The 15,317-nt window shown below is 38.2% G+C and overlaps 1 protein-coding gene across 3 annotated transcripts in view; it reads right to left on the bottom strand.

Annotated features, from left to right (window-relative positions):
• The window catches only part of EXTL3 (exostosin like glycosyltransferase 3), a 126,042-nt gene that overhangs the window by 8,351 nt on the left and 102,374 nt on the right, over nt 1-15,317 (bottom strand). For all 3 annotated transcript variants that reach the window (XM_082842624.1, XM_082842623.1, XM_082842625.1), the window contains exons 5-6: nt 12,603-12,747; nt 6,905-7,033 (exon numbers count right to left, since the gene is read on the bottom strand). In XM_082842624.1, coding sequence (XP_082698750.1) covers nt 6,905-7,033; nt 12,603-12,747 — 274 coding nt within the window. The remainder of the gene's footprint in view (nt 1-6,904; nt 7,034-12,602; nt 12,748-15,317) is intronic.

The following is a 15,317-nucleotide window of genomic DNA, read 5'->3' as shown; positions in this document are numbered from 1 at the left end:
TTTATAAAAAGAATTGTGACCAAATGCGTTTATCCAAAGAAAGCATGAATGTCAACACAAGAGATTAAAGATAAAACACATGACTGTATCAATGGATAATAGGAAATGTACTCAATAAAATTAAAGAATCATTCATAATAAAGATCCTTAGCTAATAAGGAACAGGAAGAAACTTCAGTAAGCCAAAATGAAAAGCAAGCATCACACCTAACAGCACACTATCTGAAGCATCCCTTTAAAATCACGAATAAAACCAAGATGCCCGTCATCACTATTTCTATTCAATACTGTACTAGAGGTCCTGGCTACTATAAAAAATAAAATAAAATGGCTTATGAGGATTGGAAAGGAAAAAACAAAACAGTTCTTTGCATGAAGGATATATGACGGTCAACACAGAAAACCCATATCAATCAACAAAAATTTTTAAATGGAGTTTTAGCAAGTTTCCTAGATATAAGAAACAAATAGTTCTATAACGATGAAAGAAAATGTAACGTTTGGAAAATACCATTTAAAATATCAACAAAATATACAGAATACCTAGAAATAAGTCTAACAAAAGATGTTCAGAGACCTCTATTGCAAAATTATTGTGGAACTTTATAGCCTGGGGATTATATAATATTCGATAATTTTTAAAAGATATCAATTTTCCCCATTTCACCTACAGATTCAATTCCTATCAAAATCCCAACTCTGTGTGTGTCTGTGTCTGTCTTGCCAAGCTAATGATTCCAAAATTTATGTGGGAGGAGAAAGGGCCAACAATAGGCAAGACACTCTTGAAATACAGGGTTAAGTTAAAGAGGATTTGTCTTAGCAGATAAAAAAAAATAATTCTAAAGATACGACAATTAATGTGATTTTGGCACATGAACAAACTGGACCAACAGACCAGAATAAAAGAATCCTTAAACAGATCCATGTACACACAGACATTTGAACAATGACAGACCAGCACCGCAGATCACTGGGTATGGATGAACTAAGTGTGCAATAAAAACTGCTTAGGAGACAAAAATGAAATTGGGACCCTATCTCACATTATACACAAAAATCACTTCCACATGGATTAATGATTTAAATACAACAGGGCAAAACCTAAAACTTTTAGAAGAGTATGGGGGAGACTTTGGGACAATGAACATGAATAAACTATAGTTACAAGCATCAACACTGACTAAGCTCACAAACAGACTGAGTTTTTTAAAAGCTAAATGCAGAGGAATGCTCATAGTTTGATTTCATTTACATAAAGCTTAAAAATGCCGATCATTTAGAGATGAATACGCATATGGTAAAAGCATTTTTTTAAGGGAGGAGGGGAAGGGGATTTTTAAAACAAAACTCAGGCTGGCAATTATCTATGGAAGGAAGAAGCAGGCTGGGATTATGGAGGTACATGTACAATGGATGGGTATTTAAAATATTACACCTTATTTTCAGTATCATTTTTATTCCACGGGTCTTTGTTTAAAGACGGTATATATTTAAAGAATCATATGACTATATATGTATGAAACACATGTTACTAGTTTAAAATACAGAAATGAAATGTTATGCTTAAAAAAGGGGAAGAATGTAACAAACAAGCAAACCCACCAGTTGTGTCAAATAATGACACTTTGCCCTATTTGTTTCAGATTACATATATATTTTTCCTTTTTTTTTTTTTAAGAAACAAAACATTACAAATAGAGTTATTCCTTGTGCCATCCTCCCTCCTTCCTTTCCTCTCCTGCTAGGTCATGGGGAACATGACCTTTAATTATACTTGATAAAATCAAACTTTCTTCAGAACAGATATCTCAATGTACATACCCACCAGCTCTGTACAGTATCTGCAATTTTAACACATCCTTACTAACATCTGTTACTATCACTTTCATTTCTGCCCATCTGATGTGTATAAACTATACCCCATTGTTTTACCTTACACTTCCCTAATTATTACAGAAGTTGAGCATCTTTCCACATGTTTATTAGTCATCTAGGTTTCTACTTCATTGAACTACTTTTTTACAAACTAAATGAATCAATTGAGTAGTCTTTTTTTCTCGTTTGGAAATTCTTTCTCTGAGTATTAATTCTTTGTCATTTATCAGCATTGTAAATGTCCCAGTCTGTGGACATAGAGGTTTGCTGAACAAAGTTTTGAATTTTAATATATTCAAACCAATCAGTCTTTTCCTCTATATTTTGCACTTTTCGTCTCTCTTTGTCCATGATCACAAAAATACTTCTGTACTTTTTGTTAGAAGTGTTAAAGCTTGCATTCACATTTGGTTGATTAACCTATCTGGAATTTACTTTGCGTATGGTATGATGACATGTATTTCTGTTTCACAGAGAAAACCAATTATCCCAGCATTCATTCGCAGATGCCACCTTTATCACGTAGCAAGTTTCCACACAGGCGTGGGTCTGTGTCTAGACTCTGCTTTGTGCCACTGATTTATCTGTCAACCCCTGTGCCAATATCACCTTGTCCTAATTATGTATTTTATTACCATGTCATGGTTTCTGACAAGGCAAATCCACATCTTCTTCACTGGTGTCTTCGCTATTCTGGTCCTTTGCCTTTCGATACAAGTTTGAGGATCTGTGTGTCAAGTTTCACTCCAAGCCAAATTAAACCAAATAAAGTATCCCAACAGGATTCTGATTAGAGTTACACTGACATTTTAGACTTGGGGAGAACTGCTATCCTGATGATATGAATGTGGATGTGGTCTCTATCTCCATTTATTTAGTGGGTAACCTTATCTTACTACTGACTTCAATGGGGATCTTCTAAACTTTCACGATTCAGCGTAATGTTTGCTGTAGTATTCAGGTTTTCAATAAATTCTGGAAATTCTCATATTTTTCAACTGCCCCTCCCACTTTCTCTCTACTCTTCCCTTCCTGGTTTTATGTTACACCTTCTCCTTACAGCCTCCATGTCTCTCTTTTTCTAATTTATTTATTTATTTATTTATTTATTTATTTATTTTTGGCTGTGTTAGGTGTTCATTGCTGCTCTAGTTGCAGTGAGCAGGGGCTACTCTTGGTTGCAGTGCACGGGCTTCTCATTGCAGTGGCTTCTCTCATTGCAGAGCACAGGCTCTAGGCACACGGGCTTCAGTAGTTGTGGCATGTGGGCTTAGTAGTTGTGGCTCGCGGGCTCTAGAGCGCAGGCTCAGTAGTTGTGGCGCACGGGCTTAGTTGCTCCATGGCATGTGGGATCTTCCCGGACCAGGGCTCAAACCCGTGTCCCCTGCATTGGCAGGTGGACTCTTAACCACTGTGCCACCAGGGAAGCCCCTCCATGTCTCTTAACCTTTCTTATTTTCCATCTCTTTATATCTCTGTAATACTTCCTTGGAAATTTCTTCACATTTATCTTCTAGGTCATTAATTTTGTCTTCAGCTAAGTCTTATCTTTTTATCCCATTCACAGAGATTTTCATTTTAATAACTATAATTTTCATTTCCAGTGGTTCTATTTAGGTCTTTCAAACCTGTTTGTTCTGTTTTCTTTCTGAATGTCTGCCTTTTCCTGAATAATTTTAAAATTATTATTACTACTATAAATTGAGAAAAACATTAAAATTGAATGGCCCATCCTGTTCATTATAACTGAAGAATAATCCTCACACACAGCCAATATCAGCCATCAGAAGCCAGGTCTCTAGAGTTGAAACTGAGGAGTGATCATGATCACAGGCCAGGCTCCAAGGGACACACCTCAGAGACAAAACTCTGAGGGAGTCACAACCCCCAGAGGTCCCTTCACAGGACCCCACCGGTCCCCTTCCTTCGCCCTCCCACCCATCGGCAGCTCTCTAGAGCTCTTCCAGTTTACAATGAGTCACTTACTACTATTCCCACCAGCTTTCCCTGAAGCAGGAGACGGATGTCAAGGCAAACAGCATCTACGTCCAGTATTCTACTTTGTTCTCCCTGTACCTAAAAATCTTCCTCCTCATCTCAGACGCCAGCATACAACCTCGGGGAATAGTCCCTTAACCTGCAAATGACTCCACTTTGGCACAAAAAAGTTATTTTATACTGTTGTTTTCACTGAAGCAGTGGTTTCCAAATAAACATTTTTAATCATGTAACCCATCAGTAAAAAATTTTGAGATTGCAACCCCAGTGTATTTATTTAAAATATATATATATAAATATTTATATATTACATAATAAAACATACAAAAAATTAAGAGGAATAAAGTAACAACTGTAAGTTGAAGCTTGGCTATTTACTTCAGCAATACCATGGACTGTATTTTACACGGGAACATTCCAGGTAATTTTAGTCTAAGAGAAGTTATGCTTAGTAACAGTAAGGAAAATCATTAATAGATGTTGAGAACTTACTCAACATTAATATTAAGATGCTTACCTATGCGTCCTCTCTCTACTTCCTTATCCCCTAAGCCAGCCATCTATCGTCTCAATGCTTTATGAATTTTTAATCCTTTATTCTGAATGAAGCCTATTTACATTCTAGATCTTTTCCTCCTCAAAAAGATAACAGTACATTATTCAAAGCAATAATATGAAATTAACTCCCTGTTTATTCAGTCAATATTGTTAAGATATTAACATTATTGAAAGAATACTGCTATCATATAAAAGTCATGCCTTCCTAATTATAACAAGGGAGGGGACAGTGACAATTTGAAGTATTTAAAGCAAAAAAAATTACTATTTTATAACATAAAATAGTACATATACCTGATAAAATTAGGTAAGTTAATGAAAATATTCAGCTTAAACTGGTTCTATAATATGAAATAAATAACTGGACTCAAAATTTGAGGGAATTAACTCAGAATTTGAAGACAGGCTCAACTTATTGAGCCTTTCATTTTAAAAAGTCATCCTAATCTTGAACTGTTCTTATATTTCCATCAGATTAAGAAAATTCAGAGGCTACTTACTTTTCAAGTTTTCACTTGGGAAGAATTATGTATACCATGTGCAAATTATTTCCATCTCACTCTCTACACTGAAGAGATGTTTGATGAAACACTGGCCTAATAATATAACAAACACGCTTCCATGAAGATGAAAAATGCACCATGTCTGTGAGTGCGTCAAGTGACTGATGATATTATTAGGTACCTAATCCCTCAGATACTTTAAATTTTCATGGATAATGTTTTCTGATCTACTAGGGAGGTATAAATAGAAAGCATACGTCTTGGCTGGAGTCCAGTCCCTAGCTACACAAGAAAGGATAAATAAGGAATAGAAAACTGCACTAGTCATTAACCTCTAAGACCCTTGCCTCCCTACCTTAAAGTTTACAAAGTGTGCTTTTCATTGTTTAATATCAGATCTACCACTACAGCTGGAAAACATGCTATTTTTATATAAAAAATACTATCATCATTTACAGTTTTTAAAAACACATAATCTGGGCTTCCCTGGTGGTGCAGTGGTTGGGAGTCCGCCTGCCGATGCAGGGGACACAGGTTCGTGCCCCGGTCTGGGAAGATCCCACATGCCGCAGAGCGGCTGGGCCCGTGAGCCATGGCCGCTGAGCCTGCGCGTCCGGAGCCTGTGCTCCGCAACGGGAGAGGCCACAACAGTGAGAGGCCCGCGTACCGCAAAAAAAAAAAAAAAAAAAAAAAACACAATCTGGTGCATCATTTTGCTAATTCTTCTTCTTTTGTGAGGCTTTAGCAGAAGGCTAAGGAGTCGAAGAAACTATGGGGTAATTCAGGAGTTAAGTTATAACCCTGAGCCACACTAGTGGTTACTTGGTCTAGAACTTACTTTCAAAATGTAAGAACAATGAAATATGCACCCAATTATTATTTACTCATTGGACTAATGATATCCATGAAGGTAAACTTACTATTTTATAAAATTAAATAATACACTCTTTGACATTAACCTAAGGATATCAGCTGTGAATCCACAGCATAAACACTGACAGAGCCTAGTCATAAATACTATTAATTTGAATGGACAGATTCTCCAGTATTAATTGTTACAAGGCCTTTACCAGGCCTACCCTAACCCTCACCAGGGGACCTTTCACTTGTCTGAATCTGCAGTAATGACAGAGTGGGTGATGGAACTGGTCCTTCTGTGCACTGAGTATGAAATTGGTTATATTATGGTCAAATCTATTCACCAACTCAAAGACAAAAAAAAGAACTCAAATTTCTAGAATTTTGAGGGTACTTTTGCTTTTGTGTAAATACCTTATAAAGTACTTACGTGCCAGGCACTATTCTTAGAGCTTTACACACCTTAACTGAGAAGTTCTTAAACTGTGTGCCATGGACACCGCTGCCACTCTGGGTTGGCAGTCTGGTGAAGCCTGTGCACTCCTCAAATGCTTTTAAATGCATAAAATACGTGAGATTACAAAGGAAACAAGTTATACTGAAATATACAAACGTGTGCACTCTTATTATTTTACCTTATTAAGTTAACAAGATCTACGGTAAAGTTAGTAACTACCATAATTTCAAAGCAGTAATGAACATAAACAATACTTCGAGATGTGGCAACAAATGTAACATGATACGAAAATAGCTATGAGTTCTGCTGGTGACAGATCACAGTTACTGCAAATACTCTTATGAATTATAGCCTGTTTCATAACTGATAAAAAGGATAAATTCCAGTTTGAGATTAGTGAAAATTAAAGATGTAATATTTTTCCCATTCAAGTTCCAAACCCTCTGATTTCTATCCATTTACACCTAGGAAGCGAAGAGCCCCTGTATGAAGAGCTCAATTAACCCTAAGACGATCTTATTTAGTTGGTGGCGTCATCGTCCCCATTTTATGGATGAGGACTCTGAGGTACGGTTGTTACCCACCGCACAACTACAAAATAAGTGAATTAAGTACACATGTGCCCCCAGTCCCGTAAGTGAGAGGACCTCACCTTGATGGGGGGTTTCCGAGTGATGTGGGAGACGAGGAAGTTCATGGCGATGTCCTCACAGTTGATGTATTCGTCCACCATATCTCGGATGGCCTGGGGCATCACGTAAGAATACAGGTAGGCATAATACTGTCGGGCAGAAACAGAATCACATACTTTGTCAGAGGCCACAGTTCTTTAGCTTTCAGCAAAAATATGCTCGGAAGGAAGGGTGCTGTGGTGGGAGGTGGGGTATGGCAATCACTGAGAAGCGCCACTGGCATTTAGGGAGTCGGGTCCAGGGATGCTAAACACCCTGCAAGGCAGATCTTCTGCAGTGAAGAATCAGCCCGTCCAAATTGCCCTTATCACCCCCTTTGAGAATCAAAACGTCGTGTAATCTCCTTGGTACCATAGTGATTCTGCAACAATATAAAGATTTATTAAATTAGGTGGGACACTAGTTCAGCTGAACAGCCTTCTCTCTCTCTGACAAAGGCAATAAGGGATACGCAAGGGGGAAAGCCTGGTTATCTTCTCAGACCTCAATAAGTCACTGAGCCATGAGACATCCGATCCCTCCGTGCCTCACTTCTCACTATTGGCACCGGCTACCCCCTGCTCCAAGCCACCATCACCTCTGGCCCGCATTATTCATACAGTCCCCTAAACAGCCTCCCTGCTGCCATATTTTCCTCCCTACAGTCCATTCTCAGCACAGCAGAGCAATCGTGTTAAAACACAAGTCCAGGGCTTCCCTGGTGGTGCAGTGGTTGAGATTCCGCCTGCCAATGCAGGGGACACGGATTTGTGCCCCGGTCCGGAAAGATCCCACATGCCGCGGAGCGGCTGGGCCCGTGAGCCATGGCCGCTGAGCCTGCGCATCCGGACCCCGTGCTCCACAACGGGAGAGGCCACAACAGTGAGAAGCCCGCGTACCGCAAAAAAGCAAAACAAAACAAAACAAAACAAAAAAACACACAAGTCCAACTGAGCTCATCTCTCCTTTACTCCAAACCCCTGAAAGGCTTCTCATCTCACTCAGAGTAAAAGCCTAAGTTCTTAAAATGCCCTGCAAGGCCCACAGAATGGTTTGTGCTAGTTCAAACCTGCCAGTGAATGTCGACTGCTGAACTTTCAGGGGTTTTGTGAGACTATTTAAGAATTTTGTGAGCTTGTTATGAAAAGTAGCCATTAAAAATATAATTACACATACTTAAAATTAAATAAGTTATACTAAAAGTTACAATAAAAGCCAATAAATACCTAAAGCTCATCATTTATTAGTTAACTAATTAATACATTTTACAATTATTTATTACATTTACTGTCATCTTTTTTTTGTTTTTTAATTGTTTGGTCATGCCTCATGGCATGCGGGATCCTAGTTCCCTAACCAGGGATCAAACCCGTGCCCCCTGCAGTCAAAGTGCAGAGTCTTAACCACTGTACCGCCAGGGATGTCCCACATTAACTGTCATCTTGAGGCTGTTTATGTCTATCATATCTGTATGGTGAAAATACTATATAACTGGCATGGACCTGCCCATCTCTTCCAAACACCATGTTCATTGACTCATACTGATAACTTGAACTCGGCCATGGTAAGAATATTTACACCACAGAAATGGGCAAATGCCATAAAACAGCAAATGTTAATGGTGATGTGTTGCAATATGCTGACGATGAACAGGTGAGGTGCCTAATAAAACCTTACTACCTTAAATAGTAGAATCTATATAACGAAATAATCATAAAATTTTTGTACCAAAGAGTGGTTTGCTGGTTATCTTGTGGCAAAGTACTTAAGAGATGGTGAACTTAAAAGATGAATTACACATTTTTCTTTTACAAAAAGACAGGTGATTAAAATCTGTGTACCCTTTAAATGGCCAGTGACTGTCATCAGTAGGCTAATGAGAATATTTATTAATTGAATACAATCCATATCTTTATCAAGGGAAATGTGACACTATAAAAGAAAAAAAGAACAAACTGACTTAAAAATATACGGAGAAAGCATTATGAAAACAAATGTTTAGAAGTACTGCCACTATTATGTGATTTTTTCATGCCAAAAATCATTTTTAAAATATAGAAAAACTTTTGTAACCTGTTTAAAAATCTTCTAAATGAAAAGTTTCAGTGAATTTAGAACCTACTCTAAAATATAAAAATGTAACATCTTCTCATTAGTTTGCTAAAAAAAACTGAACGCATCGTAGAAGATGGAAATTCTAGTCCAATTTCAACAAAATGCTACCAAATTGGTGGATAAGTATCACAACTTAGGAAGCATGGCAATAAGGTATTTCTTCCAGGGGCAGTGATTAAAACCAAGTATCAGAAATATGCTTAATTTTGGATATATATACACTACCAAATGTAAAATAGATAGCTAGTGAGAAGCAGCTGCATAGCACAGGGAGATCAGCTCGGTGCTTTGTGTCCACCTAGAGGAGTGGGATAGGGAGGATGGGAGGGAGACGCAAGAGGGAGGAGATATGGGGATATATGTATACATATAGCTGATTCACTTTGTTATACAGCAGAAACTAACACACCATTGTAAAGCAATTATACTCCAATAAAGATGTGAAATTTAAAAAGTACATGCTTAATTTAGAAATAGACCTCTGAGTTGCCATAATACACAGTGTCGAATCAAGATTTTCAAAAATAATAAAGCATATTCAATCATATTGCTTTCATTAAAATTTAAGCATTTAGTGAGAATATTATTGTGAAACTCTTTCATCTTTATCTCAACCTTATAAAAATTTCTGTAAGTACAGTAGTATGCATATTATAATTTATAAATAAATATATACATCTGTGAGATACCAAAGTATTTTACTGATAGGCACTTAGGATAAAAAAAAAAAAACTTGATTGCTCTAGATTAGGGATGACCAACTTAGTTGCTTTCAAGGGCCAAACAAGGAAGGCAAATAAATAATAGACATGTTAAAGAAACGGCTGTAAGAAAAATACAGCCACGGGACAAGTAAGCACACACGTGTCCTCCTCCAGGGAACGGTGGCTATGCAGCTCCAGCCAGCTGGTGCCAGGCAGGAACCCTGCTCCAGTATGACCTGATCTCCATTTTCATTGAGATCTTTTTGTAAAATTCTCTGATTTTTAAAACCTGGCAGTGTATGGGACATCACCAGGGGGCTAAATAAACATCTGTAACCACAGAAGGCTTCAGGGCAGCTAGTTTGTAAACCTTGCCCTAGATTTTCAAAGAGAAAAAAACAAACAAACCTAAGTTTTATTAAGTCAATTATTTATTACTTAGAAGTAAAGGGATCTGGGACTTCCCTGGAGGTCCAGTGGTTAAGACTCTGTGCTTCCACTGCAGGGGTTGCGGATTCGATCCCTGGTTGGGGAACTAATATCCCGCAAGCTGTGCAGCGTGGCCAAAAAAAAAAAAAGTAAAGGGATCTGACTATTGTCATCTTTAAAGAGCAGGCAGAGATTTGATAAGGTAGACTTTCCAGAAGACAAGTAAATTCTCACGGTGTGAGTATGCACTGCTAAAACTGGGGGCTCTTTCTCAAATGACCAGTGTGAAAATAAATGACTCCTAGTTAGGTGTGGTTTCTCAGCCCGATGCTTTCTAATTCTACTCACAGCCCAACCAAAGCCCACAAGTTTGGAAAACAGTCATGAGAGCCAAGTTCAAGAATGGGATGAGCACAGCAGCTTCACACATTAAATTTTAAAAAGAAAAAAAAAAAGCGAGAGTGTAATGACCTCTTAAGGCTGGTTCAAAATGCTCCCGGTAAGATGACTTCTAAGGTAAAACTGAGGAGACTTGCAAGATGCCACCTCTGAGATGTGAAATATACGAGGGACAAAAGATTTGAAGCTGGGGTGGGGGGAGAGATAATCAGCTTTTTGGGGAAAAGTTCAGCTTGAAGTACCAGAGGGACATACAGGGGATGTCCTGAAAACAATTAAATACACGAGTAAAGCTCTCAAGGAAAGGCCTTGGCTGGAATATAAGGACGGAAATCACCAGCTTACAGATGCTAAGAAAAGCCACAAGACACTGAGAGTACAAGAGAACATTTAAGGAAAACACAAAGTAAGAAGAGCACTAGACAGCTATATATAAAATAATGAACAAGGACCTGCTGTATAGCACAGGGAACTCTAACTCTGTATTACAGTATTCTGTAATAACCTATATGGGAAAAGAATCTGAAAAAGAATAGATATATGTGTATGTATAACTGAATCACTTTGCTGTACACCTGAAACTAAAACATTGTAAATCAACTTACGCCAATATAAAATAAAAATTAAATTAAAAAAAGAAGAGCGCTAGACAGAAGTAGAACCCTGTGATACTTCAACAATTACAGGGAGACAGTGCGCTGGATGGGTCTTCCAGGAGGGCATGGAGCGGAGATCAGGGTGATGGGCCAGGTGCTAACATCTTTGATGACCATGAAGGGATGATTAGTAGGAGGCTGGCAGATGGAGCAACAAGACAGACACCATGAACCTCAAATAAGATTTTACATGACAGGTGAGAAGTAACTGTCTAGAAGTGTCACCACTAAGCAGTGCAAATGGTTCTCTACACCTTGCTCCAAAGTACAAATGGGGGGAAATGAGTAGCTTCAATCACTGGCCCTGGAAGGAATAAAAGGAAAGCACTGTCCTCGGAGACAAGTCAGGTTTCAATCAGATCAAGGAGATGGAGGAGGTGCGCTGTGAAGTGGGGGGTGGAGGCAGTTTGGCGACCTCAAAACAGGGATTCTTCAGAACCCAGAGGGAGGACTTGGGAGGGAAGGTATAGTGCAGCACTAACCAACAGAAATATACTGAGAGTAACAATTGTCATTTTAAATTTTCTAGTAGCCACGTTTTTAAGAAATAAAAAGAAACAGTAAAATTAATTAGCAATATATTTTATTTAACCCAGTGTATCCAAAATAATTGCACTTTCGCATGCAATCAATATAAAAACTTACTGAGATAGTTTACACTCTTTCTTTCACGCTAAGTTTTCAAAGTCTGCTGCGTACTTTATACGTGGAGCACATCTCAACACTGACTAGTCATATTTCAAGTGCCCAGTAGCCACATGTGGCCAGTGGCTACTTTACAGAACAGATGACATGTAGAGGGAAGATGAGTCAGGAGCAAGAAAACAGAACAGTTTAGCGACAACAGTACAGGAGAGGAGTAATGACTGGAAGGATTTGCACAGTGAATTTTCAACGAAAACCAGGATGTGAGGCAACATGAAAATTAAAAGCTCTCAGGAATCAACTAGAACTTGCAGAGCCCCAACAGACAGAGGTTTGTGGTGGGGCTTGGGATAGAGGTGGTTGCGTCAGAAGAGGGCCAGGTTCAGCCTTCTGTTGACCAGGTCATGTCTGGAATGGTTGTGGGGAAACTGGACAACATTTTGGCCCAATGCCCTCAATTTTACAGAGGGAGAGCCAGTGCCCGGGAAGATATACTGATTTTCCTATTGACCTATGTGCAATTATACAGGCAGCCTTCTCATCCGGACTTTTTATTCTAGCGTTGCTCTAATCATCTTGATCACTGTCTTTAAAAACAGAAATAACTTAATTCTAGCAGAGAAGCGATATATAAGAAGCGCTAGCAGAGCTAACTTTAAAGCAGCATTTCACTGCCCCACAAAGGCTCAACTCCTACCAAGTTCGTGTCAATCCTACCAGCTTTTTCTTACCTTGTGGAAGAAGGCAGCACCTGTCAGCACCATGGACAGCTCACAGGAGTAGTTGGAGTTGTAGAGCCAGGACTGATGAGGGATGTCCCACGCATGGTAACGGCCAGGGAAACCCACAATGCGGTCCCGCGCTTCTCTCCACACCCTCAAAAAACACAAGTATATGCACACTCCTGAGTACAAAGCTCTAAAGTTATCAGAAACGTTTAAAATTATTGCCTCTATTTTGCAGACTCTGACTCTTTGGGCTGTTACTTCTTTTAAAAAAAAAACAAACAACTGTATATACCGTATCAATCACAAGATAAAAAGGATAAAAACAAACAGTGTCAGGAATTCCCTCCGGTCCAGTGGTTGGGACTCCGTGCTTTCACTGCTGAGGGCGCAGGTTCAATACCTGGTTGGGGAACTAAGATCCCACAAGCCACGTGGCCATAAAAAAATAAACAAACAGTGTCACCCACAGCTTCCTTAGTAAGTACCTGTTTATTGATCCTCTAACTTCTGGCAGCCAGCATCTCTCCAGCCCTTATAGAAGGAAAAAGTTGGAATAACACAGAAAGGATCTAAGGATCTAAGGGTCTAAGTCATTAAAGGTCTCCAGAATGGGATAAGTATAGCAATCTGCTAAGAAGCAGGAAGAAGATGATTTTTATATCTATTTATTTTTAATCTTATTTAATTTCTAAAACGGTTTATTTTTAATGTGTATGACATATTAGGACTTGTATATAATTTATGTGTATTACATCCTTAACTTCTCTTTTACTGAGCGGGTACACTATAAAAAAAAGCTTAGAGGGGAATTCCCTGGTGGTCCAGTGGATAAGACTGTGTGCTTCCACTGCAGAGGACTGGGGTTGGATCCCTGGTTGGGGAACTAGGATCCCACATGCCGCACGGCACGGCCAGAAGAAAAAAAAAAAAAAAAAGCTTAGAGACCACTGGTCTAAATAGGAGACTGCTGCCTGGAGTTAGGGGCAACAGTCTTAATTCCTGATTTGAGCAGAGCTCAGGTAGAAACCTACAGCATGAAAAGAAGTGGTCTACAGAACCATACAAATGGAAGACTTCATAAATGCAAGAAATAAATTGAGAATTCAACGTTTCCAGGATAAACCTTTATAACATCCTCAAATTTATAGGTAAGGTACAACAAATAAAATCAGTTTCACAGGCTAAAATCATAGAGCTGAAAGCACTTATGTTCCACAGCACCCTACATCCTCGCAGAAGTGCTTCGGGGGTCCCATAAACAATAGACCATCATCACCTCCCCACTCCACCTCACCCCAACGGTGATTTAAACTGCCTAAGAAACTCCTTCATCACTCGTGGAACTTCAATTCCTAAAACACGTAAGATTTCAGGTCAAAAGAGTTCCTCTCCTATTAAGTTTGAAAGCGACTAATCTAGTCCAACAGATGAGACACTACAACTTCTATCACAACTTCGCAGCTGTCTAAATGGGCTTTCTGCCACATCCCACCCAAATCCCTACCTCTGTCCTGATTTATCTCCTAAAACTGACTCCCAATTACTAACCTAAAAAGCTCTAAGATGTTTTAATAATACATTTTGACATTTACAGAAGGTAAGGATTGCTAATCAATACCAATGGCATATCCAAATGCTATATCAATACTCCTAAAGATACTGATCTCTTCAAATGCTTATTGATCCTACTAGTCCCGAAATATCAGCAGAAGAAAGAATGCGAAACACTATTTTAATTATCAGATTTGGCTGATTTAAGTCAATATATACAGTTTTTAATAAGGTAGACTATCCTTTGCTACATGATATCAAAAGGCAACATATCCAATTTGTTAAAGGCTGTCGATGCCCAACTAGGTATTATGTTAAATAATAAGGAAAAAATCAGCATGGAAGCACAAGCACCAGACAAATGCAAGTAAAGGCTCAAGTCCTTGGGATGAGGCATCAGGACTTTCAGATAGTAAGGTCTCAGTGGAATCGGAAAGTTAGGCATGTTAAAATATCAATTATAAATAATGCTATCAATTTAAGTATAAAAGTGTTACACATAACCAGTTCCTTAACATTATATTCAAATTATGCTGCACTAAGTATTTTCAACCTATGTGCAGTATCATAGATGATGCTTTGGTATGTATACCTTATCCTCTTTTTTTTTTTTTTTTTTTCAGTACACCTCATCTTTAATGAATTATTTTTCAACTGTGTTAATGTTCCAATTACCTACAAAATATGTTAGGGAAAAAGTTTCAAAGGTAATTCTATAGCTCAAACTTAAAGAAAATTCACTGGATAAATTCAACTTTGCCAAACAACTAAAGAGAAATTTTAAAATAATGAAATCAAGATACTATTCCACTGAAGAATGTGAGTCACGACTAACGTTCTTCTGTTAACATTTCAGATTTACATACTATCACCTTTGAAATAAGTGCATCAATTCAACCTCCTCATGGCACAAACTGTGGCCCATCATTTCCATATTAATATAGTCAAGTTAAAAAAAACCTGACAATTCAAATATTTACATTATTTTAAATAACGATGATTTCTTTTTCTTGCAATCCTATGAGACTCAAAACGATGTAATAAGTTACCTGAATGAAGCAAAAGGTCATGTTACTGCTAATATTTAATTTAAAACTGATTTTTCTGATCTTCAAAACTTAGGCAAACGGTTTTGAATAAAGATCAGTATATTAAAGATATTGAGTA

The sequence above is a fragment of the Leucopleurus acutus genome (genome assembly GCF_964270905.1).
Source record: "Leucopleurus acutus genome assembly, chromosome: 7".
NCBI lineage: Eukaryota > Metazoa > Chordata > Mammalia > Artiodactyla > Delphinidae > Leucopleurus > Leucopleurus acutus.
This window is presented reverse-complemented; position numbering and strand designations above follow the sequence as displayed.